A 26,598-nucleotide genomic window follows, 5' to 3' on the forward strand; every position below is an offset into this window, starting at 1 on the left:
TCTTTAGGTACTTTCATTGGTTACATAGTTTAAAAGGCCAGTATATAACACACGGATTGCCTAGAGGGCTGCATCTGCTTTGTGAACATCCATGCCAACTTTTTCAGAGAACATTCCAAAACAGTATGGCATGTGGTCCATGTTCTCTGCTCTTTGATCGGCACTTCATTCATTTCAGAATTCACCATTTTATTCTTATATGTTAGAAATAGAAAATGCACTCAGGGGATATATGGAATTTTCCTGCAGGACAGAATCACTCAAGTACAGCACGTTTTTTGTTAAGCTAGTATATTTTCAATAATTCCTAGAAATAATAAAAGATTTCACTGCAGAACTGCATATTTTTCTATTACTAAACTGATTTCTGCAGATTATTATTCAACCCTTAGTGAAATTCCAACTGTGTACTAGGTGCTGTCAGAACACAAAGTTAGTCACATATCCTACACAGTGAGCATAATATTCATCCAAATTACACAGGTACATTCAACCAACACAACACTGACAGCCTTTACAAACACAGTGATCATTTCTCATCACAAATGAAGCTTGTAAGGTGATGGTATGTAGCAACATAGCTTATTATCAGTTTATTCTCTCAGTTTATTATCACACCAAATTTATTTATAACTGCTTTTAAAGAATATTATAACAAAGTACCAATAATATATTTGGAGGATATTTTCAAATTTTTTTTAGAATTTGAATACAATACATAATATAGTTGGACACTGTAACGTAATTTCTGTTAGTGTCTCTTTAATTGCATTTGCAGTATTCACAGGGAAGTGTTCTGTTTGGATAATTACTCATTGGGTGAAGATCAGCAATTTGGCTCATGAGCACTTCAGAAAATGACTCAAAATTTTGCAAGAAGAGAATTTCCTACAAATACCCCAATCAAAAAAAAAATTCAGTTAAGTGCTTCTTTCATACGGTTTCCACCAGAATATGTTAAAGATTTCCTCCAACTATTTATTCTCCTTTAGGTTATTCATAAGAGTACCATTTTTAGTAAAGAGAGAGCCAACTTTTTTTCATGTGTTCAATGTATTATACCATACACTTTTAGAAATTATAAATGTTATGACTTAGGAGAAATTAAAAATATGCTAAATATATCCACAATGCATAATAAAGATACACTATCATTAATACTTACTTAACAGTATACCGGTTATTATTATTTATTTGTAAGTTGTTGACATTCTTCTTAATTGTTTACATCCAAAAATAATTTTTTCTAAAATTATTACTTATGCCAGTTAACCTAACATAATATGCACACATATTCCATTTTGTGCACAAAGCTATAAATGTTGCAATGAAAATATAACAAAATATGTAAGGGGGGTATTTACCTTTGCTCAGGGAACTTACAAGCATGCTTTCTCCCTTTGTGTGTGTGTGTGTAAATCATAGTCAATGTCTCTAAACTTTATGACTGTCAGAGATAAGCAAACTAATATTGTGAACTTTTTAAATTTTAGGCTATCATCCTAGAATTTTTGTTGATGGTTTTTGTCATTTTGGCCTCTAAGTACATTGTATTAGTCTGTTCTCACGCTGCTAACAAAGGCATACCCGAGACTGGGAAATTTGTAAGGAAAAGAGGATTAATTGACTCACAGTTTTGCATGGCTGGCGAGGTCTCAGGAAAATTACAATTATGGCGGAAGGGGAAGCAAACGTCTTTCCTCATATGGTGACAGGAGAGAGAATGAGAGCAGTGCGAGGGAGGAGCCCCTTATAAAACCGTCAGATCTCGTGAGAACTCACTCACTATCTCTAGAACAGTATATGGGAAACTGCCCCCATGATTCAAGTATGTCCACCTGGTCCCACCCTTGACATACATGGATTATTGCAATTCAAGATGAGATTTTTGGTAGCGACACAGCCAAACCATATCATACATCAAAACTGTAATCTGTGGGAAAAATTTTAAATTTTTTCTACATTTTCCCTTTTAAAAAATCTTTGTTTTCCTAAGAACATTTAGGAAGTAGCTTATGTTTGCCTTTTAGTTAAAAGAGATGTTTTAAACTGATTGAAAAAAAGGCCTTTGCACTCAGGGATGCCTGGGTCCAACTTACATCTCTGACACACAGTGGCTCTGTGATCTTATCAAATCTCCTCTACTAAATGGGAGTAACAATGTTACTCATAATGTTGGGAAAAATACATTGGATGATGTGTTTAAAAGGCTTCAATTAGTACCCAACACATGTAACCTATTCAAATTGACAAAATTTACCGAATGTGGATGTCAGTAAGTTCTTTCGATTTAGATATGACAAGTAGATTATGTTATACTGTAAAACATTAATATATTTAATAGAGGCATTCCTTCTGTAATTATCTTTTACCTATGTCCTTTTTTCTCGTTTGTATTATAGCCATCATAGTAAGAGTTTAGTCACTTTAATTACAGGCAATTCAAATTTAAATTTTACTTTCAGTAGGTATCTATTAAGCACCCACAATGAATAAAGTGATTTTATATGTTACTAACAAAACCAAAACTAGGGTCTATTTAATAGAACTGATAGTACATTGCTTTCTGAATTACCTAATAGCAGAAAACATATCTCTTCTCTTTTCCCTTTTTACATTATGCTTAGAGTTGGTTACAGGCCGGGCGCGGTGGCTCATGCCTGTAATCCCGGCACTTTGGGAGGCTGAGGCGGGTGGATCACGAGGTCAGCAGATCGAGACCATCCCGGCTAACACGGTGAAACCCCGTCTCTACTAAAAATATAAAAAATTAGCCGGGGGTGGCGGCGGGCGCCTGTAGTCCCAGCTACTCGGGAGGCTGAGGCAGGAGAATGGCGTGAACCCGGGAGGCGGAGCTTGCAGTGAGCCGAGATCGCGCCATCGCACTCCAGCCTGGGCGACAGAGAGAGACTCCGTCTCAGAAAAAAAAAAAAAAAAAAGTTGGTTACAGCCAATTATCTATTATTTATTGAGCATCTATTTGTTGACCAGGCGCCTTTAGAAAAAATTAAACTAGTTCTTAGGGATTTTTAGCCAATAAATTGTCAAAGCCTGTGATGATTTGGCTCAGTTTTACACTTTTAAATAAGATTTTGGCATTTGTAGCTATAGTCACTCTAGTAATTAGAGATGAAAGCTGAATTAAGAAGATAAGAATCTATTAATATATAATAATGGCATCAGGGTTACCAATAAATAAAACTGTTCTTTTAAATTATTAGCATAGAATTTAACTTCTAAAAAATGTCTTAACAGGCAATACTCTCACACTTCATTTAGGACATAAATTATAGAATTATGTTATGCAGTGATTGGGAAATTAATCTAACATTTTTTCATTTTTAAGCATTCTGTAGCAGAAAAATCATTACCCTGAATACAAGTTATAGTTTTTCTATTGACGCTCTATGAAATTGAGCAGGTCATTTAATCTTTCTCTGTGTTAATTTTTTTCCTTTGTAAATTTAGAGTCAAACTTATATGTAATATCTAAAATCTCTCATACTGTACCTATGACTAATTGACAATAGGGTACCAATGATGATGTACAGAAAACAAAATTTTAAGTACTACTTTTATTTGATTCTTAGTGAAAGAAAACTTGTGCATAAGGTAATTATAAAAATATTATGACTTTTAATTTTAAGGTAAAAAAATCTTACCAATCTAAATAATGTATTCAAGTAAATGGAGTAAAGATGGAAACATTGGATTGAACAATATTTTGGCCTTTGTAATACTGAATAAACCTAATTTTACCATACTTAGGAGTTACTGTGATACTTTTTGTTAAAAACATCACCTGTAATTTGAAGAAGATGTACTTAAAGGTCAAATTTTCTGAGCATTGATTTTTCTTTCTTGTATGAACAATGAATTTTGAAGTTATATTTTATGACCACTCTTTAATATTGCCATTTGCTAATTTCAAGGTGCATTAGGTATAATTATTCTTTTAATAAGGGCAGCAGTAAAAAGTGTATTTGAGTAGCAGGCTTCACTGAAGTTGCCATATTCCTAGTTTATCCCTACAATATTTTCCATCTCTACTCTGCAACCAGTATTAACACCATTTTCTCAGTACCATAAGATCTTCAAATACAGCTGCTCTATTTCAAGGTAAGTTAAAAAATAGACCCTCAAGTGTTTTAAAATAATGTTGCTTTAGCTCTGATAAATCAAATAACTATATGATAAATCGAATAACACAAATAACTCTGTGATAAATCATATAACTCTGATTAATTTCAGAATGACCCTAGCCCTTCATTACAAGTTCTGTAACATAAGTAAGGAGCACTGCTATGTTCACACTTCTAGGGTGCTGGTTGAAGGCAATTCATTAGTGGTACAATATAAATAGCTATAAGAACAATGAAGGGAATCAGCCCTAAACTAGCATGAGGTCTAGAGAGGGGTTAGTTAGCATGGTGGCAGGTGTGAGTCCTTGTCAAATATCAGAATACATGACTTGAAGTGGTAAGAAAGGGATAAGGCCAAAATCAAAGATGGGAAAGAGAGTATAAAACTTGACCTGTAAACATGACATCCTGCAAGGAGGTGAGTAACCAAGACACAAAGCCATTAATGGAGTAGAGAAACCAAGAAAGACAATGAGGTTTGGCTCATGCCTGTAATCCCAGCACTTTGGGATGCTGAGGCGGGAGGGTCACCTGAGGTCAGGAGTTCTGGACCAACCTGGCCAACATGATGAAACCCCGTTTCTACTGAAAAATACAAAAATTAGCCAGGTGTGGTGGCAGGCATCTGTAATCCCCAGCTACTCAGGAGGCTGAAATAGGAGAATTGCTTGAACCTGGGAGGCGGAAGTTGCAGTGAGCTGAGATCACGCCACTACACTCTAGTGTAGTGTCGCCCACTTCACTCTGGGCAACAAGAGTGAAACTCCATCTCAAAAAAAAAAAAAGAGAAGAAAGAAAGAAGAGAAAGAGAGAGAGGGAAAGAGGGAGGGAGGGAAGAAGGAAGGAAGGAAGGAAGGAAGGAAGGAAGGAAGGAAGGAAGGAAGGAAGGAAGGAAGGAAGGAAGGAAAGAAATGAGGTTTTAAGTGAGTCTGGAGAAATTCCATAGAGAGAGCGTAGGTTCCCATGGATGCTTTCTTTCTGGTTTCCCAGTGCTATGGTTTGAATATTTGTGTCCCACCAAAAGTTGTATGTTAAAACTGTATGACCAAAGTGATAATATTTGGAGGTGGGGCCTTTAGGACACAATGATGTCATGACGACAGATCCCTAATGAATGGGATATTGCTGTTATAAAGAGGCCCTAGACAGTAGTCCTGTCCCTTCCACGGAGTGAGGACACACCGAGTGAGTCTACAATTACCAAGATAAGCCTTTCTGGAAAATACATTTGTCTTTATTTTTAGAAATAAGGTAAGACTTTAGTAGTTTTAAATCTACAGTTCATTCTCAGTACTTTCCTATCACTGTTTCAAAACCATGCTATTGACAAGTATTTGTTTATAAGATTGAGAGGCACTATTAGGTAAGTAGAACTGAGCAGACTAGTCTTCTCATAAATTGTTTAGGTTTATAACTAACTCAGATATTTTATATAAATAATATAGGTATAGGCCCACAAACAGAGGTACTCTAACCCAGGCATTTTTCCCTTTGCATGCCCCCAATGATGTAATTTGAGAAAACAAACTATCAAAAATTAAATTTCCACATTATTATTGTCTTTCTTTAGGTCATGAGAGGTCACATCATAACCTGTATAGGATCAACTTTTGCTCTTAAAACAGGTTATATTATTCAAAATGTTTCTGCGAAGGCTGGGCACAGTGTCTTATGCCTGTAATCCTAGCACTTTGGGAAGCCGAGGGAGGTGGATCACTTGAGGTCCAGAGTTGGAGACTCCAGCCTGGCCAATATGGTGAAACCTGTCCCTACTAATTCAAAAATTAGCTGGGTGTGGTGGCACGCACCTGTAGTCCCAAATACTTGGAAGGCTGAGGAGAATTGCTTGAAGCCGGGAGGTGGAGGTTGCAGTGAGCCAAAATCGTGCCACTGCACTCTGGACTGGATTACAGAGCAAGACTCTGTCAGAAATGTATATATATTCATAATATATGGATATATATTTCTTATATATAAGAAATATTCTTATATTCTTATAAGAAATTTCTTATATTTCTTATATATAAGAAATATATATTTTAATCTATATATATTTCTGAGAAGAATATGGGGTGAGACAGGTTTTGGTTTTGGAGAAACAAACAAATTGTTCATTTTCTAGAGACTCAGGGAGTTGTTCTTATACTCAGCCTAAGAAAAGACAGTTTAGAGTAGAGTTCTTGAATCTGCCATGTTGGACTGGATAATTAACTGCTGTGGAGGGCGCCTCTGTGCATGAGATGTTTAGCCACATAGCAACATCCCTGGCCTCTTCCCGCTGGATGCGAGGGGCACCTTCCTCCCAGTCATGGCAATACAAAAAGTCTCTAAATACTGTCACATGTTTCAAGGGGTGTGAAACCCAATCTTGAAGCTCTGGGTTAGAGAAACTCTTCTTTGGGAGGTAATTGGTGCCTAAAAAGTTCATGGGTCCAAGAAAGGAATCCATGAAGGGACTCTGTATAGGGAATCAAAGAAGTAGCCAGTAGTCTCCAAGACAACTGGTAGGTATTTCTTACTCAACACTGGCTTTCCCTCTAATAAGTTACTGTGTCTCTATGACTCTCAATCTTTCCGTAAGCTGTAATAAATGTCTTTGCGGCAGGCCGCGTTGGCTCACGCCTCTAATCCTAGCACTTTGGGAGGCTGAGACGGGCGTAACATGAGGTCAGGGGATCGAGACCATCCTGGCTAACACGGTGAAACCCCGTCGCTACTAAAAATACAAAAAAAATTAGCCGGGTATGGTGGAGGGCACCTGAAGTCCCAGCTACTCGGAAGGCTGAGGCAGGAGAATCGCTTGAACCAGGGAGGCGGAGGCTGCAGTGAGCCGAGATCATGCCACTGCACTGTAGCCTGGGCGACAGAGTGAAACTCTGTCTCAAATAATAATAATAATAATAATAACAATAAAATAAATATGTCTTTGCTTGAGCCCTGAGGCGTTAAGGCAGGCAGATATGTTCAGGCTTCAAGTGAGGTGATACAGAAGGAAGGTACAGCCTGGGAAAGCCTATTATATAAGATGGCCAAAAATAACCGCCAGAGATTAGGGCAAAGATGGGGCCGGAATGAGAAACACCTTCCTGATCTTGTGTGTGAAACATGCCAACATTCTTCAGGCATCTTCAGAGATCCCTACTAGCAAATAGATGGGGATACTTAGACTTTATCTGTGTGATGTAGTACAGAAAGTTGATGCTGGTGAGCTAGAATAATTGAGAACTTTTGGTTACCCCAAATTATCGAGTTGTGCAGAATTTTCTCCTAAAAAGTACAGTGGGAATTCCTGGATCCTAGAGCAGAAGAATAAGATTCTTAAAATATAACATATTAAGGTGGAGATGTCTTTCAGTGGACCTTAAATTTGATAAATATGAATATGAAAATTTATCTACAGCCAGGCAATTGAAGATGATTAAAGGTAGATATTACAGAATGGAAACTCTAGATTAACCAACAAAACATAAAATAAAATATAGTAAACTGTCAATGTTGATAGAAATGAAGTGCTTTCACATCTTCCAGATGACAGTGTAAATTATGTAGTTTGGAAAAAAATTTAGGCGATATGAGTTCAGTAGCTACATATGGTCATATGTTTTTGCAAAACTATTTATTTTCTAGTAGTCTAAGAATGTAATCTATAATAACCTCAAAGCTCTATGGATAGAGATATTCACACTGCAGTGTTATTCATCATAATAATTAAAATTACAGATAAACTCTTAACGTCTTAGTCTAAGAAAATTGTTAAGAATATTAGGTTCAGTCCATGCCAACAAATTAATTCATTAAATTTATGTTTGTGAAAATAAAGAGGCAAGGCGCGATGGTTCATGCCTGTAATCCCAGCACTTTGGGAGGCCGAGACGGGCGGATCACCTGAGGTCAGGAGTTCGAGACCAGCCTGACTAACATGGAGAAACCCCATCTTTACTAAAAATTACAAAATTAGTTGGGCATGGTGGCTCATGCCTGTAATCCTAGTTACTCGGGAAGCTAAGGCAGGAGAATCGCTTGAACTCAGGAGGCGGAAGTTGCAATGAGCTGAAATTGCGCACCATTGCACTCCAGCCTGGACAACAAGAGCAAAACTCCGCCTCAAAAAAAATTAATAAAAATATAAAATTTATTCCCTTTACAAAACAAAATACAAAGATGCCAAATAGCATTTTCTCATTATGTTAAGAAAATGTACACTTATATGAAAGACTAGAAGAAAATATGCCAAAATGTTCAAGAGATAGCCTCTGTCTGGTTAATAGGGCATTGGCATTCCTAATTTTTTTTATAACTAGCATGCCAGAATTTGAGAAGATTAAACATTAATTTATAATTAAACAAGCACAGCTCTTTAGTTTTATTTTTCTATTTTTTTTTTACATAGCTCAGCTATTTCTTTTAAAGTCAACTTCTTTCATAGGTGTTGAGTTTCTTAACTTTAGAAAGGTTGTGAAATCCAGTAGCAGGTGTTGGGTACATAATTATTTAAATATGAGGACCAATCATTAAGAATATTGGTGGGGAAATGTGTTGTTTTCTTAAAAACGAGTTAAGATTATTTCACGTAGACATAAAGTATAAGAGTTTTTCCCATAACATTAAAATTAAAAAAGTATATCCAAATAATGCGCCTTGGTGGATTATTAGGTAGAATATTAACGGTTTGTGGTTATATAGGAAAGAATCTTATTGCTACTACTAGCTTGCCTATTACTAATAGAACTTCTTATCTAAGTTGAAAATTAATGCAAGCACATCTCCATTAAGGAAAGAACCAAATGATCCTGTGCAATGAGAGATTTTTGAATGAAATGCCTAATTTTATTGCCCTGCCAAAATGCAACGATTAATATCGTGTCCTATCAAATCTATACTTGTATTGGATCAGTTGCCAGGGATGAAGGATTTATTGTTACCTGGTATGTGATAACTCCCCTCCACATGGAAGGATTTGTGCAGACGCCACCTTGGTCAATGTTACCTATGGACAAAAATATGATTCCTGAGTGCTGAGATCAATAATTGGGCAACCTAAATATCGCATCATGATCCTCGTCATATCACATAGGTTCATTGCTATCCGTTGCTTGATTCCTTTTTCCTATCTTACTTTGTCCTGAATATATTCTTGAAATTGTATCAATCACTGTTTTGTCAACATGTTCTAGGCTTGTTAAGTTTTCTGCTCTGTCCATCATTGTATTTCCCAGGGATGTCTTGGTGAAGAAAAATATAATATCCCCTTAGAGTTAAGAAAATATTATTCTGGGAAGTGGCAAATTATAGGCAGTTATTGCATAATTTCTGAGAGAAGTGAGCAGTTATTTGCCCAGAGGGAGCATGAAGTAGCCATGAAAGAAAATGACCCCATGTATCTTGGAAGAAATTAAAAAGTAAGAATCTGTGACAATGAGGGTGCCTCAGTACCATAAATCTGTCTCCTCCATTTCTTAATTTCAAACAGAACAGCTAAGAAAGTAAAACATATTAAAAGCAAGGTGTTAAAATCTAAAAGCTATCGTTAAAGTAGCTGCTGTTAACATGCCTGGTAAAGGGTCTAAAATGTTGTGTCAAGAAGTTTAAAATTATTTTCAAAGACATGATCATTAGAAAAAAGTGGCATTAATGGAGAGGGGAAGGCAGTAGCAGGATCATCTATTTATAGAAGTTTTAGGCTATCTGTCTATATATACGCTGGATGTTTTTCTTCCTTTGTGGCAATAAGAAAAGTCAAAACAGGCAATTTTCTAGACAAGTAAATGAATAGTTATAATGGCTTGTGACATCTTAAAAATATAAATGATCACACGGAATGTCCTATTTCTTAATAGTATGATCTTAACACACATGAATTCCATCAACAGAGAGATTAAACAAACATAACATCAGAAGTACACAAATAAAAATAATGTTTAATATCCGCAGCTCATCATTCATGCCTAGGCTCTATGTGTACATGATATACCTGCATGATTTTTGCAGGAGCAGATTGCAAAAGTAAGAAACAGAATCTCTCTGAGAAGATAATTTCCACATACAATGCGCCTTATCATTTTCTGTCTCTCTGCTACTCCTTTCTGTTCATTTTATTGATTCTTTTAAATCAAATTTATCTGCTTTCAGTTAACCATGCATCCAGTCCTGTTGGTATTTCCTACTACTCAGCTTTTCATAGATTCCTGAGTTTTGTTCAACTGGCTCTTATTTTTATAAATGAAATAACTATCACCCCAACTATGCCTCTGACACATTTCCTCGGATAGACGAAGAAGTGGATAAATTGTCTTACCTGTAAATTATGAGCTACATAGAGGGGGGAGGATGCGTTTCTATACCTTTTATATCCTACACTGCACATGGCTTACTCATGTTCATAGATTTGGTACATTCAATAAAAGTATTCAATGTCTACATAATAGAAAGCACTCCTTTCAAACAGTGGAGGGGAATAGTGAGAAGAGGCAATTTTTCTACATGGTGTCCTCACATGGTCAATCTATTAAGAAGAAGAACTGACTAAGGCAAATGTCAGGCTGCATATTACTTTGTCACTGCAATGAGAAATAAATGTGCATCTGATAGAGCCCTGGAGAGGCACTTCTACTTTTGGCTAAGAAGCAGTTGAGGCAAGTTTTTTTGAGTATATGACACTCTGCTATTGAGTCCTTATGGCAATATAAATTTAGGCTAAAGATGGAGAGAACCCTTGAAAGCCTCAGAATTGTCTTAGTTCATTTTGTGCTGCTATAACAGAACACTACAGACTGGGTAATTTATAAACAATAGAAGTGTATTCAGCTCACAGTTCTGGAGCCTGGGAAGCCCAGGCTGGTGAAGGCCTTCTTAGCTGCCTCATTACATAGTGGAATGAATAACATAAACGACAGAGTATGTTCAAGAGAGTGAGAGATGGAACTCACAGCCATAGGCCCTTTTATAATCGGCATGGATCCATTCATGAGGGTGTAGCCCTCTAGACCTAAATACCTCCCATGAGGCCGCACTCCCAACATTGTTGAACTGGGATTTCAGTTTCCAACACATGCTTTTTGATAGACACATTGAAACTGTAATCCTCATGTGGGCCTATGATTCACCGTCAGACCTGTAGCCCCCGGGATGGAGAGAGTCATGCTAACTTTTTCTGACTATGCATGCCACGACTTACATTATGAGAGGCTGTGAATATCAGGTTTGTTAGCATAACTCTCTCCCACCTTGTATTTTTCACTCTGTACTTTTTTCAAATTAGACTTCTCTCTGCTTTCCACACATGCTGTGTGGTTTCACGCCCCCAGGCTTTGCTTAAGTTTTTCTCTGCCCTGCCCACGTCCCTACCTATCTAATTTCTCCACTTTTTTCAAAGCTTCATGAATCCTTTCTTAATCCTCTATTCAGAAATGATCCCCTCCTCTTATGTCACAATAGCAGGGCATTTTCACTCTTCTTATGGCATTTTTTTAAAACCTGATGTATATGATTGAATTGTGTGCTTATGCCTGATATCTTCAACAAGTGGCTATTAACGAATTGAGGGGCAGGATCCACAGCTGTATCACCTTTCTTTATATATTCCTGAGTACCAAGGGTTTGTCCATTTATCTTTTCCATACACAGAGATGCTCTCTCTCTCTCTCTCTTATCTTCCCTCTGTCTCTCTCTCTCTCTCTCTCTCTGTCTCTCTCTCACACACACACACAGAAGTTTGGACATAGTATAGTCTTATGATACAAACTTCTAATCAGAAATTTCATTTGTGTCTGATAGACTATTGCTACCATCTCCCTAACCTCACTCTAAGAACATTTAATGTCTAAATTACCTTACAGGATACCAGTCAAATTTTCCTCTGGCATGTTTTAACCCATTGCCTAAGAAAAAAGTAATTTGACTTTTTTTTTTTTTTTTTGAGACAGAGTCTTGCTCTGTCACTCAAGCTGAAGTGCAGTGGCACAATTTCAGCTCACTGCAAACTCCACCTCCTGGGTTCAAGCGATTCTTCTGCCTCAGTCTCCTGAGTAGCTGGGACTAGAGGTGTGCCACCACCCCCGGCTAATTTTTGTATTATTAGTAGAGACGGGGTTTCACCATATTGGCCAGGCTGGTCTTGAACTCCTGACCTTGTGATCCGCCCGCCTCAGCCTTCCAAAGTGCTGGGATTACAGGTATGAGCCACGCCCAGCCTGAAAGTAATTTGACTTCTAATAACACAGAGGAGAATTCAGTTGTCAATATTTCCAACTGATTAACAGGTGTGCGTGTATGTGTGTGTGATAGGCACTTGGCCACTCCCAGTGTCAGGTTGAAAAATTGCAGGCTGTGTGAAGATGCTATTTGACACAGAGAGTATCCTTTTAACTGTCTTCTGTGATTGTGTGTGTGTGTGTGTGTGTGTGTGTGTGTGTGTGTGTTGAAGTCATTCTTTGGTATCCACACGGGGACTAGTTTCAATACTCTCACAGATCCTTGGGTGCTCAAGTCCCTTATATAAAATAGCATAAATTTGCATATAACCTTCTCCTGCATATTACATCATCTCTGGATTAGGTGTAATACATTATATAATGCAAATGCTTTGTAAGTAGTCACTTTGCTGTATTTTTTTATTTACGTTATTTTGATTGTATCATTGTTTCATTTTTGTAAAGTTATTTTTCATCCATGGTTGATAGACTCTGAGGATGTAGAACTGTGGACGCAGAAGGCCTACTGTGTAGCATTTATCAATGCCCAAGAGAAATGAAGAATTGGAGTAAATAAATGAGTCACTGGTCTTTCACATCTATAAATGTGCTACTTCCACCCTTTCCTGCAAAGAGCTGACCATGAGTTTACTTAAGTGTGGTTAGTGCATTCCAGAACCAGTGAAGGGTGTGAGAAGGGTACCTTGGCAAAATAACTTTCTAAATATATTGTCTGCTATAAGATCAAGAGGAAACAAGAGGTTCTCTAGCTGTGAGGTGCTGAGAGGGCCATTGCTTAAGGCAGTTCAGCGATGGTGAGTTGAGGGCCGCCTTTCCCCTCCTCTCTTCCTGATAACCCCATCCCAGGATGCCAAGTGGGCGAATCATCTGTATAAAGCGCTCTGCCTGGGGAGGACAAATCGCAGACGGTATCTCCCCTATGCATGTTAGCCTGTGTCTACTCTTGCCCCCTGCCCTCCCTGAAGGCAATGCACTGTCCTTTTCAGCATGAAATCCCCAGGCTGGGGCTGGATTCTGAGCTTTACAACATTACTATCTCCCTCCCCCGGGCTGGATTCTGAGCTTTACAACATTTCTATCTCCCCCCTCTCCAACCCCCGCTATTTCTATGTCCTCACTGATAAGGAAGGAGCTAGGGTCCTTGTGGAGTCCGGGGCGAGGCAGTTGAGTTTTCTAAGGAGCCAGAGAGAAAGTGCAGATGAAAGGACCCATCGTCAGCGTTTGCAGGTCGCGGTAACCCCAGGCCAGACTGACATGGGCTCCGCACCCGGGCCGGTGATTCTGCCTCTTACCGCTCTTGCAGGAGAGGTGACGTTAATCTCACAAACGTTTTCCTACCCTTCTAGGAGAAATAACGATAAGCCCCAATCTTAAGGAGCAGAGAGTTAGTTCCGGGCGTTTGCCACGGCTCCCTCACTTCAATTTACACTCGCACACACACGCGGGTACGTGGGTGTTGGGGGTAGGGCACTGATCTGGGGAAGGTCTCCCCCCCGCGCCCGAACTCATCTTTGCACATTTGCAGTCCTCCCTCGGTGCACTCCTGGCGGGGATCTGGCCAGTGCAGCGCACTGGGACCGAGGGCAGAGCCCGCGGAGTGAGGCCAGGAGAGACTTCAGGCCTCTAAGGACACAGCTGAGGCTAAGGCTGAGTTGAACGCAGCCCCTCCCGCGGCTCGACCCCTCTCCAGTGTCTCTCCCGTAAGGTGCCGCTCCCAACAGCAATGGGTCGAGATGTAGAGGAAACACTCTGTACGTTATTTTTCCGCCCACCCTTTAGCGCCCGAGGAGACAGACAGTGTAGACTTTAGGGTACAATTGCTTCCCTTCTGTCGCGGCGGGGTGGGGAGCGTGGGAAGGGGACAGCCGCGCAAGGGTCCAGCCTGCTCCAGGTTTGAGCGAGAGAGGGAGAGGGAGGTCCACGGAGAGACAAGAATCTCCGTCCTCCCACGCCCAAAAGGAATAAGCTGCGGGGCACACCGCCCGCCTCCAGATCCCCCATTCACGTTGAGCCGGGGCGCTCTCGGGGCGGTCGCCTGCAGTACCAGTATCAGTATCAGCATCAGCATCAGCATCAGCATCTGCATCAGCATCAGCTCAGCTCAGCTCAGCTCAGCTCAGCATCAGCTCAGCTGTCCTGAGGCGGCCGGCGGCTGTGAAGGAGCTCCAGGCTGCCCCCATCCCCACGCCCTTCTAGGTTCAGGGCGTGCATGAACGTGCGGATGGCCGGCGGGCGAGTGGCGCCTTCGCGATCGCGGCCGCCCCTCTAGGTGGAGGCACCGGGGACCGAACCCGTGGCTTCGAGCTCGACTGCGGACGAATCCCGGGACCGCGCGCCTCGCGGAAGAGCGGCCGCCGTGCAGCGCGGAGGGATACGCCTCGGCCGCACCTCCCCTCGCCGCGCCCCCGCCCCCGCCGCCCTCCCCGCCCGGCTCTGCTGCCGCCGCGGCGGCCGCTGCTGCTGCTTCTGCCGCCGCTGCCGCCGCTGATGCTTGGATATAGTGCGGCAAGAGCGGAGCTTGCAGTCACTTTGCGAGGAGGAGCGCGCGGGCTGCGGGCGGCTGGGGCACCGCGGGAGCGGCGGCGGCGGCTCTAGCAGAGGCGGCCGGGGCAGCGAAAGGTTCTCTCTCCAGGGCTGGACTTAATAACTTTGAAACTGTCCACCGGTGTCACGTCCTGAACATGAGCCTCCTCCTCTCCTTCTACCTGCTCGGGTTGCTTGTCAGTAGCGGGCAAGGTAGGAGTGTGGTGCTTTATTGCATTTACTTTCCCTCCCCCTTCCACCCGGCCAAGAGAGGCAAAGAGGGAGGCGCAGGAAGAATGAAATGAAAGAACTAAAGTTACAGTTATTGCTGTTGTTGTTATTATTATTTTCGTTCTTTCTCCTAGCTGTCCCTAAAATTGATTCTGTGGTGTGGAGACCCTTAAATAAGAGAAGGTAAAATACAGAATTGGAGAGGGGAATCAGTGAGCAGGATATCCAGGGAAACCGCTTCTTCTTCTTTTTTTTTTTTTTTTTCCTCTGGGATTATGGCTTTCTCTTATTTTTATTATCAGAAATTGGATGAGTGTGTTAACAGTGAAATATCTGAGGTTGCGGAAGGAAAGGGCACGATGGTGTTTTACAGAAGCAGCAAAAACTATCAGTGTTAAACTCATTTGCAAAATATCTGTTGTGTGCAAGACGTTCGATTCTTGGAGACTCTTTTTTGTTTTTCCACCCCTTTCCCAAAACCCTAATTCCTGACTATGAAGTGAATGATGATGGCTTATTTCTGTTGGAAACTAAGAGAGGGGCCATGGATATTGTGTGTAAGAAAGCAAATGGATAAAACTAGGGATGTGTTGCAGTCATTCATTTTGACCCCAACCCCTTATTAATACAGAAAGCTGGAATAATTTTATAACATTACATTGTAATTACACCTGTAGGGGATTTTTGGGGTTGTGGGAGAACTGGTGGGAGCTTTTATCTCTTAAAAAAAAAAAAATGAATAGCCTGGTAGAATAACCTGAGAGGGAATTTGTGGAAGCTATCACTGTTTGCCTCTAGAGAGATAGATATGAATTTATCTGGCTGTTTAGATAGTAAACACTCACATGAAATATATTTACAATAAATGGAAGCATTTTCAACTGTCCAGACAAGTTTGGACGTTTAATTAGGGACACAAAATGCTAAAACATGCATTGGTGAAAGTCTTTAAAGGAAAAATAAAATAGCACTAATTTTGAGATATGTAATGATTGCAAAGAATGTTATGTTGTTAGTGTAGCGTGAAATTGGTTTTTTAAAATAATATAATAAATTACAAGACAAGTTAAAATATCCCCAAGATGTTCAGTTCTAAGCATTTTTAGCCTCTTCTGTATTGCTCGTTTGGTCCAGCAGGGGGTGGTAGAACTCCATTTTAAGCCCAGAAGATGGTTTCTGCTCTTCCACAGAGTCCTTCTATCATTCTTCAGCAGGGCTTGACATTTTGGATGTGAAGCCTTCCTTTTTCTGCCCTTCTCCTCCCCACAGCTATAGTGTTAGTGGCGGATGAAACACGATTGGATGCAGATTTAATGTTCAGAAATCAGTATGCAAATGTTGGATATTCCTATAGTTTGTAAAGTGTCTTGATAAGATTCTGCTCATTTTCCCTTCCTAACATAGAGTATGAAATATTTCAGTCTTAGCAAAATTGCAGATATGTCCATCTGAAGCTAATACTAGCCCAATTCGTTAATTCAGTGGTTCTTAAGCAAAGATCAACATACACATATGTCCTACAGATATGCTGCTTTAATTTTCAGATAGCTGCTGATTGTGTTTAACTGTTCATTTATAGCATAGACAGGTATTTTTGAGCACCAAGAAACAATCCCTGAAAATTGCAGTTAAAATACAACTGCAATTAAATAAGTGTAGGTAGTGTGGGGCAGAATGGGAGCATAATAGGAAGCAAGTTTATGCAGACTTAGGATTACATTGTGAGTGGTTTGGAGAAAAAAATGTCTCAGTTGTGGAATCTGAATTTATCATTGCAGAGGCTAAGTGTGTTGGAATTTGGAGACATAGGAAATTAGAAATGTTTAGATATATAGGTTTAAATAGTACACAGAGACATAAAATTTGGATGTGTACATGTAACATAGATGTGAAATTGTGATTCAGCTAATTTGTAAGTCAGGATACGAGGTGGTTATGAAGAGGCACTCTGAGACAAGCATCTCTGAAGGGGAGCCCATATTCACTGTAATGAAACAGGGTAGAAGGAGACCATCATTGTAAAGATCTCTCTATCTAGTACAATTTCACAATGTGTGGCACTCATAGAGACACAGATATATATCAGAGAGACCTAGCTTTTGTGAAAGGGAACATATAGTACTTCTATGCCATGTGTCCTGATGAAGTCAGAGATGCTTGGATATAGATATCCTCATCCTGGAGTCCAATTCCTCTATGCTAGTGTTTTGTTCTCTAATTAAGGATGCAGCAGCAAGTATCAGACACACCACCGGGGGCTGTTTAAAAAATAGACCTAGTGTAACTCATGATTTTGTTTCTTCTCTTGTAAAGAGGGCCATGGAAAAGCCACCAGTCAGTGATCCCTGGTCTTGCCTTAGAAATACTAAAATCTCAGCTTGCTGATTTATGTGTCCAACAGTATACTTGCAGGGGATTTTATGAAGCATGATTGAAGCTATTGCTTTGGAAAGTGGTGTGCAGTTAGACTGAGGAAAGGCAACAATGATGTATTCCCTTTTTAGGAGTCAAAACGTTTTGAACTGAAGCAGTCGAATAGGAGAAAATGACATTAAGTGAGAAACTGACTAACTTAAGTGAATGCCAATATTATAATTAGCTAACAAGGCCTAATAGTTTACTTGTAACTCTCAATACAACCTTATTGTTGTATAGTAGTAAGACGCTTTTTTTTTACTGTAGCAGAAATACTCCTTTAAAAGCCTCTAATTTCCACGGCAAGATTAATGTATAATGAAGTAAGGTTAGAATGTTATTGTGAAGTCTGAATTTAATTGTCAATGAAAGAAAATTCTGTAATTCTGTAACTTTTGCAATTATTTTTCCTTTGTGTTCAAAACTTGGTCACAGGCTTTGTAATCGTAAATCTCAAGTGATAACTTCAGTTTCTGATTAACTGCATTTGCTGTTTGGATCTTTGTATATTCAAATTTCCAAACTGTTGTATGTATGGATTGCTTTCGTGAGAGTTTTTACATTTTTGAAACCACTTCCTTCTTCCTTTAAAAATTAAACAAGTATGATTAATAAACATTTTTCCTGGATGTTCACATATATAAGATAGAAGCACTGTTATACTAAAACCTAAGGTAAGAATAATGCTATTCATCTGTCTTGCAATGCAGTTGAAACGTACCACTTAGAACACTTACCTAAGCCAGAATCGTGAGGAAAGGAGGGGTGAATTGCCCAGTTGATCAGTTAAAGCAGTCATCTGCTTACAGTTATTCTCTTTGGTGAAGTGCTAGTAAGTCATTGTACATTAGAGCAATGTACCTTCTAAGAATAGAGCACAGGTGTGTGAGTGTCTACTAGTTTGAAGATTACAGGAGAGATCTCCACAAACTCATCTTCTGTCTGGGCTGTTACATGGCTCCAGCCTCTCTCGTATGCTTTTTCTATCTGCTCTGCTCTAATTCTTTGATATCAGCCTCTTTGTGCAAAGTTTCTATTAAATTGACTGGGTCTTCTTTTCACGTGGGGAAGATGTAATGTAAAGGCTAATGTAAATTAATATCTTTATTGTCAGAGTAACCCAGAGGATTTCCCTCACTACTTCATATCAAAGGAGTTAGGCAGAGTATTTTCTCACTTTTAATGCAGAATCGGAGCCCATAGAGCAAGAAGGGAAGTTGGTGGGTCCCGAGAGTGTCAGATGAGTCTTTTCAATGACACAGAGAGCTAATTTTCTCCCCGAGGTACCGTCCTACTAGAGAAGCAATTAATGGAACAAAAGAACCTCATTCAGTACCAAAAGTTAGACTTCATATGATTTTGTAAATAAAATGGCCTTCTTTCAAAAATAGGACTAGTTTGTAACGAAACTGAGAAATGAGCTACAGAGATTGAGGCTAGTAACCAAGCTGAACAGTGTAATTTGTTTTTGCCTGTCCTTGTGTGGAAGCAGTGCAAATAGTAACAGGATCGACAATCTGAAGACTCTGGAACTGGTCCTCCTGCATTCTCTGTCTTTTAACATTTGGGAAATCATTGTAACTTATCTCTTTTCAGGGTCATCTCTCACAGCAATGAATTTTTGAGAGCGTGAAGAAAAGTGCTCAATAACTGATAGAGTGATTCTAAATTGCCCTATTTCCCCCCAAAATGAAATTAATCCCCTGAGTGTTGATATGTGCAAAATTAATTTAATAATTTGAATATACTTCTGAAGGGACTATCATTGTTTTTCAAATTTTGTTGTCCTAAATTTTAAATTTATTGTTCCCTTTATACAATCCTAATTAAACTGAGGATAGGCCTATTTAAAAGATTATAAATTTGTTTTAATTTTCCAAATTACGTGATACGAGAACACTTTAAGATGCAACCAGTGCTTTTATGCTTTTATTAAATGTAAAATTCCTGCACTTTATAGAGCCAAGCTATCACTAATTGTTCAACAAATAAAAGTGCTTCTCTCTGGTGCTCTTTTAAATATTTTAATAACTTTTAACAATTTACAGTTATAATAAGAGTACTAATCGCAAATAGATATCAACATATTTCCTAGTTTTCTATGTTCACTTGTGCCACTAAGGATCCATCAAACATTACCAGACATTTTAGAAAGCTATGAAGTAATGAAACATCTTGAATTTAAATCAAGATGTTTGAATTTAAATCATTAAGAAAGATAATGGGGAATTTTGAGAATATTTATAAGCATGGCAATCAAAACATTATAGTTTGAAGAATTTCAGGTCCATTGATCAAATCTTTCTTGGCTCCGTTTGATTTATTACAACTCACAGGGATGAAGAAAATTCATTGGATTTGGAGTCAGAAGACCTAGGCTACTAACAGTCTCTTAACCTTGAAGAAGCAACTTATGCTCTTAGAACCACTATTTGCTTATTTGAAAATTTGATATTATAAAATCTGGCCAGTTGACCTTGATGCTCGGCCATGAGGAGCAATTGTAACAATAAATATGTGTAGGCAGGCACCTTACCAAATGTCAACCCTACTATGCTAGGCTTTGTTTATATTTTTTAATAATGTGTATACAGATTAATTTGTGGCTTATAAACATTTAGTTTTAAAAAATCATCATAAACTGCTCTGTGATTAGAAAAAAATATCAAGGGGACAGAGATTACTTATTGATAAGGGCGACTCATTCATCATTTATTCATTTATCTAACATTTACAGAATACCTGCCCTGTCCCAGACACCTCATTAGACAGCATTACTAGGAATGGTTGCATAGATTGTGTGAAGAACAACTCCAGGGGGCGTCACTTATTGTCCTAGTGATGCAACACATATTTATTTTTACAATTTGCCAGCAGATGGCAGTAAAAGGTTTTGAGGAATGATGCGCTTTTTTTTGTATCATGAATCCTTTCTATGGACCAACATCAGGCTGGTGTTAAACACCGAGAGGCTTAGGATGGGCACATAATGAAGATAAATGACCTACTAAAGATCAAACAGAAAAGTAAAAAGGTTAGTTACTAGAGCTCCAGTCTCCAAACTCTTCAGTTCTCCTAACACCAAACTTGTTCATAGATTTTATTTAAATGAATCTAATATATCTTCGGCTCAAAGTAAAACGTTTTTAAATTCTGTGCCATTTTGTCAGATAATCAAATAACAAGCACTTTTTGAGGCCTTAAAATGAGAATATTATCAGCACCTTCAAACAGTACCGACCACTTGTGCGAAGTGCTTTCAATCACCTTATAACTTATGATTACCAATGAGTCAAGAGACGATTAGCTTTGTTTTATGGATGAAGAAATTGAGGTACAGAAGAATTATCCAATTTGCCTATATCACTGATTTTTGTACTTATCTGGAACTGGGAGTAGATTTTCCAACTTCTAGTTGCATACCTATTTTTGATGTATTGTTGATTCATTTGTTTAAAAATTTGCATGTGTGTGGAAAATTCAATGTTAATAATTACAAAAACAAATAATGAAAATTTAAAAAGCCAAATAAGCATGAGAGAGATATACAACTTGTTCAACAAAATATTATAAAATGACAAAATATGTCATATAATTAATTAAACACTAAGCAGTCTGAGTCCTTAGCAGTTTAATGCCTAGAATGAGCTAAAATTGATTGTGTTTACTAACTGACAGGCTCTCTTGTCATAATCCTCTATTAGCTTGTTATTATTATGATTATCATTCCTTTATCCATGAGGGCCATGAGACATAGGGAGTTTAAATAACTGTCTAAGATTGTACTGCTTGGAAATGAGGGTTTGCATTTGGGACATGTCCAAAGCCTAGCCTCTTACCAGGACATCACCTTGCCATTCAGTGAAACAGAAAGGGCTTCAATATAGTGAGAGTAAATGGAGAAAATTATTAATACAAGGAGAAAAAAAATGAGTGAACAAATTGTAAGAAGGGAGGGGCATGTTGAGAGAATAGAAATAATCCAGTTTAATGAATCCAAGGATTCACTAAGCAGTTTGGAAAGGTGAGCCTCTGCACTCAGTTCTGGAAATAGTGGTGGAAGTGGAAGATAGAGTGAGCTGGAGGCCAAGCTGGTTTGACTCTAGTGTAGATCTTTTGGAGCCATTGTTTGGGCAGGAGAGTAGCATGGTTAAATTTTGGTTTGTTTTTAAGTCTACTGGCCATGGCCATGTGTAGGATGGACCAGAAGGAAAGAAAAAGAAGTGGACATGGCACATGTGTCTATGGAAGACTTAATAGGATCTTAGTAACAAATACAAATTGAGAAATTGGTAGGAACGTGCCACATGAAGTTTTACGTTTATTTAACAGAAAAAGAGGGTTATATCTTAATAGAAATAGGAAAAATAAATGAAAAAGTGCACCCATTTTCAGTAATTTTTAACTTGTTATTTTTAAAATTATATATCAAGTTGCTGTATTCATGGCACATCTAGATAAAAATGTCAATAAATTTGAAAATGGAAACTGTTGATCTTTTTATTGGCCAATTCTTCAGAATAATTTATTCACTTTTATTTGTCATCTGTCTTTATCTTGTTCTTCCATCCCCATTTATACTTTAAATGTTGTGTAGTATACTTCTGGAATTTTGGGTAAAATCTCAGAAGTATATAGGTAAAATTTGTTGTCATTATATATTCTTCATTTAAGTCATCTTCTCTGCTTTATTTATAGTTTCTTTTTCTTTTTAACACTGGCACACCAAAACAAAATAAAATCCAGGAGAACGCCCCCCCCCCCCAAAAAAAACCCTAAAAACTGACATGAAAAAAGATTTTTGGTATTGAATATATAAAATTTTAACATTTTTCTATTAGTGTCCAAGGGAGGAAAAAAAGAACTAATATTTTTGAGCACCTCTTCTATGCCAGGGAGCTGTGTTGAGCATTTTTACTCATTATTTCATTGAATCCTGATTATATCGTATTTTATAGATGACATTCCTGAGATTAAGAGTGCCTGATTTGCCCAGAGATTTTAAGTTCCTTCTTTAGGCTGACGCCCACATTTATATCAAAGAGCATTAAATACATTTAAGATATGATTCGGTCTTTTTTGCTACAGTGTTTGTTTCTTGGATGCATCTTATCTTGTTACACCATTGATAAACCAGGGGATGACGTGTTATAATGCAGAAATTGTGTTGATCCATGGGTTGGGAGTGGTGGCTCACATCTGTAATCCCAGGACTTGGGGAGGCCAAGGCTGGCAGGTCACTTGAGATCAGAAGTTTGAAACCAGCCTGGGCAACATGGCAAATCTCCGTCTTTACCAAAAATACAAAAATTAGCTGGGCGTGGTGGTGCATGCCTCACTAGTCCCAGCTACTTGGAAGGCTGAGGTTAGAAAATCACTTGAGTCTGGGAGGCAGAGGCTGCACCAAGCAGAGATTGCATCACTGCACTCCAGCCTGGGTGACAGAGTGAGACCCCATCTCCAAAAAGAAAATAAAAAACATTGTGTTGATCCATACATGATTTTCTCCACTCATTAATTTCTTAAGTAAGAGCCAGGTTTCCTCACAATTACAGAGAAAGCCTTAGCAAGCTATGAAGACATTAAGAAAAATATGAAAAAATCAACTTAAGGCCCTTCCTTTAGTACAAGTATTCATGTACTTAGTGGCTTTAAGAACATCTTGATTTCTGCTGTAATAGGCATCTCGTGAAGTTGAAAGTGCAGCTGAAGAAGCTGGGAAGTAATTTTGCCTGCTGAAAAATGATGTTTGTTTTTTGTTTACTTTGTTGTTTTTATTTTTTAAAGGCTACACTGTGGATCATAGTTTGCATTTTAAAGTGAATGCCCTTCAGGTCTTGCATCCTGATAGAGGGTGCAAAAGCTAGGTGCAAATACCAGCAGAGATTTAACTATGCTAGTATTGTAATTAAGACTTTTATGGTTTTTGCTGGTGCTTGTTTACAGATTTCTGCAGGTTTTGAATGTTCTGCCTCCTAATCCTGTCTTTTCCCATAAAGTATGATATTTTTTACTGCACAAGTTTTCAGACCCCAGAGATTTTCAGGGATGCAAATATGGTGTGATATCAGAAATGCGTGTCTTTACTTGTAAAATCAGCCAATGTACTGACTAAAACCTATATTATAATATGAATAGGTCCCAATGTAAGAAAATAAGCACACTTGTAGTTTGTTCTCAATATTAGTGAGAGGACTTGGGGACATTTTTTCTATTATTGTAACTTGTTCATTCCCAGCGCTTTTTTTTGGTACCTCTGTTACCAGAAAGGGGTCCTAATCCAGAACCTGAGAGAGGATTCTTGGATCTTGCACAAGAAAGAATTCAGGGCAAGTCCATAGAGTAAAGTGAAAGCAACTTTATTAGGAAAGTAAAGGAATAAAAGAATGGCTACTTCATAGGCAGAGCAACCCTGAGGTCTGCTGGTTGCCCATTTTTTGTTCTTCATTATATGCTAAAGAGCGGTGGATCATTCATTAATTTTCTGGGAAAGGGGTGGGCAATTCCTGAAACTGAAGATTCCTCTCCTTTTTAGATGATATAAGGTAACTTCCACAAGTTTCTATGACATCTGTAAACTATTATGGTGCTGGTGGGAGTGTCTTTTAGCATGTGAATGTGTTGTAACTAAGGTACTATGAGCTGTGAGGATGACCAGAGGTCACTCTTGTGGCCATCTTGGTTTTGGTAGGTTTTGGCCGGGTTCTCTACTGCAGCCTGTTTTATCAGCAAGGTCTTTATGACCTGTATCTCGTGCCAACCTCCTATCTCATCCTGTGACTTAGAATGCCTAATCATCTGGGAATACAGTCCTGTAGGTCTTGGCCTTATTTTACCCAGATGCTATTCAAGATGGAGTTGCTGTGATTCAAACGCCTCTGACGTTTCTAATACTAGGCTTTCTGATTATTTTTATATCCATTGTCTCACTTAATTTTTCTCTGATTATCCTTCTCTACTAATCACTGCCTGAAGAGAGCAGTTGAGTTTCTATGTTCTAGCAGTAACTTTGTAAGTATCATGCATGAGAGAAATGCTAAGAACAGATTATGTGAGGATTAATATATACAGTGAGGTATGTCCCATATACTTTGATCAATGACATTTACATGCTTTTGATTAAAAAAATTATTTACTTAGATAAATCACTTATAACTTTCTGATACAAGCTGAAATTAAGCACATTTTTAATCTTGTTCGCTCTTTATCATACTATTTAGCATAGAAAAACTGGCTTCATGCTACTTATTCTATAGATTACACACTAATCTTTACACCAGGTAAAACTTTTGAATCATCAAAGGGTAAGAATTATACTATGGTAATATTTTTGAATGTATATACTATATGTTGTGGGACATATTAACTGACAAAACACTTACAGTCAATTTTAATTTATCTAATGAAGCCCCACAGTTATCCTGAAAGGTAGATAGTATTTCTGATTAGAATAGGATAATCAACTTCAAAAAGGTGAAATTACTTGCCCAAATAGAATGCTTTAAAAAATGGTAGGGCCAGACTTGATATAAATATTTTACTTTAGATACATCATATATTCCTGTTATGTTTCTGGTTTTGCTTAAAGGTTTGTTTTACTCACATCCATGAAGCAGTTACCAAAAATTACTTCTTGTTATGAAACATATTTAATATCATTATGTTCTTCAGAGTTTACTTTTGGACTGGGTTTATAAGATGCCATTAATTTTAATTGGAGATCTACCCTTTGTTTGAAATATTTGGGAGTGTTTGGCTTAGAACTGTTAATACTTTTGCCTTGTATTCATTGAACAATCCTATTCTCAGCCTCATTGCTCATTACTATGCACACCAGTTCATTCAACAAATATTCATTAATTTGTACCAGTCATTGTTAAAGGCTTTGAGGAGCCAATCAAAGATGAGATAATATACCTGAATTCTGCACTTCAAACTTAGGGTACTTTACTGTGACCTTCCATGTGAACTCCATGGGAGCAAGAATGCCTTTTCCTGCTACTGTCCCATTAAATGCAATGTACTTGAATAGAGAGAATAGAGAGTTTGCTGTAAATTCATATGTGTATTCCTAGAACATGGTAGAAGCCCAGCAAATATGTGCTGAATGCATATTTAAATATTACCCGGCAGGAGCCAAATTGACTGATTTTAAAAAGCATATTTACTTTTGCCTTTGTATAATGATTTGTTTTGTTGAGAACATATGATATGTTGGCCTGTGTGTTTATTTCACACATTTTGTTTACATCACTGACATGCATATAAGAGATCTTCCATAAATATATGAATGTCTATAAAATAATAAAGTCACAGTTATTATCTAATTCAGGAGGAATAACAAGGATGAATCACCTTATCCCTGGTCTTATGTCCTCATTGAAAATTAATTAGGCTTGGAATAGAGAAAACTGAAATCATTCTGTAAGATTTGTTCTTTTGAAGGCTTATCTGAGGCATAGGAGGAGATGGTTATATAGTTGGGGTCTCAAAACTGTTCAATATATATATTGAAATATATAAATAAATGAGGGGTATATAATATCTTGATAAAGGTATAATTAACTAGATTAGATATGGTCAATAGTAAATGTCTGCTGTGTCGATAAAGCAAGTATTTAAAGTCCTCAAAATCAAGATAACCCCCCATGGTTAATTAAAAGTTGATTATTCATTCTATTGTTATTGGAAACCAATTCTGAACTGTATGTATGGTAAGAGAAGTGAGAAAATACTTGTTTTATCTTAATTTTTAAGAGATACTTGAATGTTTCCTCTGTTTTAAAAAGATGAAATTTCATTTAACCTCAAAAATCCTCCCTTCCCCTCTGATAGCTGTGTGTGTGTGTGTGTGTGTGTGTGTGTGTGTTTTAATGATTTTTATGGTGTTCTCTAGGTCCAACTTCAGTGATAAAAGCATTTAAGTTTATTGGACGGAGTACATTTTTGGATACCCCAGAAAATCTTTATCACCTATTTATCTGTGTGCCTGCTATTTATGTATTAATGTTACCATTATTATATATGATGCTTTTAACTGGAAACACAGTTTGCAATTAAAGAAATTACTAGTGCTT

At 38.2% G+C, this 26,598-nt stretch overlaps 1 protein-coding gene across 2 annotated transcripts in view; it reads left to right on the forward strand.

Moving 5' to 3' along the window:
- Positions 1 to 14,747: 14,747 nt before the first annotated feature.
- Positions 14,748 to 26,598, forward strand: part of NCAM2 (neural cell adhesion molecule 2) — a 551,993-nt gene continuing 540,142 nt past the window's right edge. Inside the window, exon 1 of one of the 2 annotated variants that reach the window (XM_019017903.4) lies at positions 14,748 to 15,088. In XM_019017903.4, coding sequence (XP_018873448.1) covers positions 15,034 to 15,088 — 55 coding nt within the window. In that variant the 5' untranslated portion in view covers positions 14,748 to 15,033. The remainder of the gene's footprint in view (positions 15,089 to 26,598) is intronic. The other variant, XM_019017902.4, reaches the window with a different exon arrangement.

Source organism: Gorilla gorilla, chromosome 22 (assembly GCF_029281585.2).
Source record: "Gorilla gorilla gorilla isolate KB3781 chromosome 22, NHGRI_mGorGor1-v2.1_pri, whole genome shotgun sequence".
In the NCBI taxonomy this organism is placed as follows: Eukaryota; Metazoa; Chordata; class Mammalia; order Primates; family Hominidae; genus Gorilla; species Gorilla gorilla.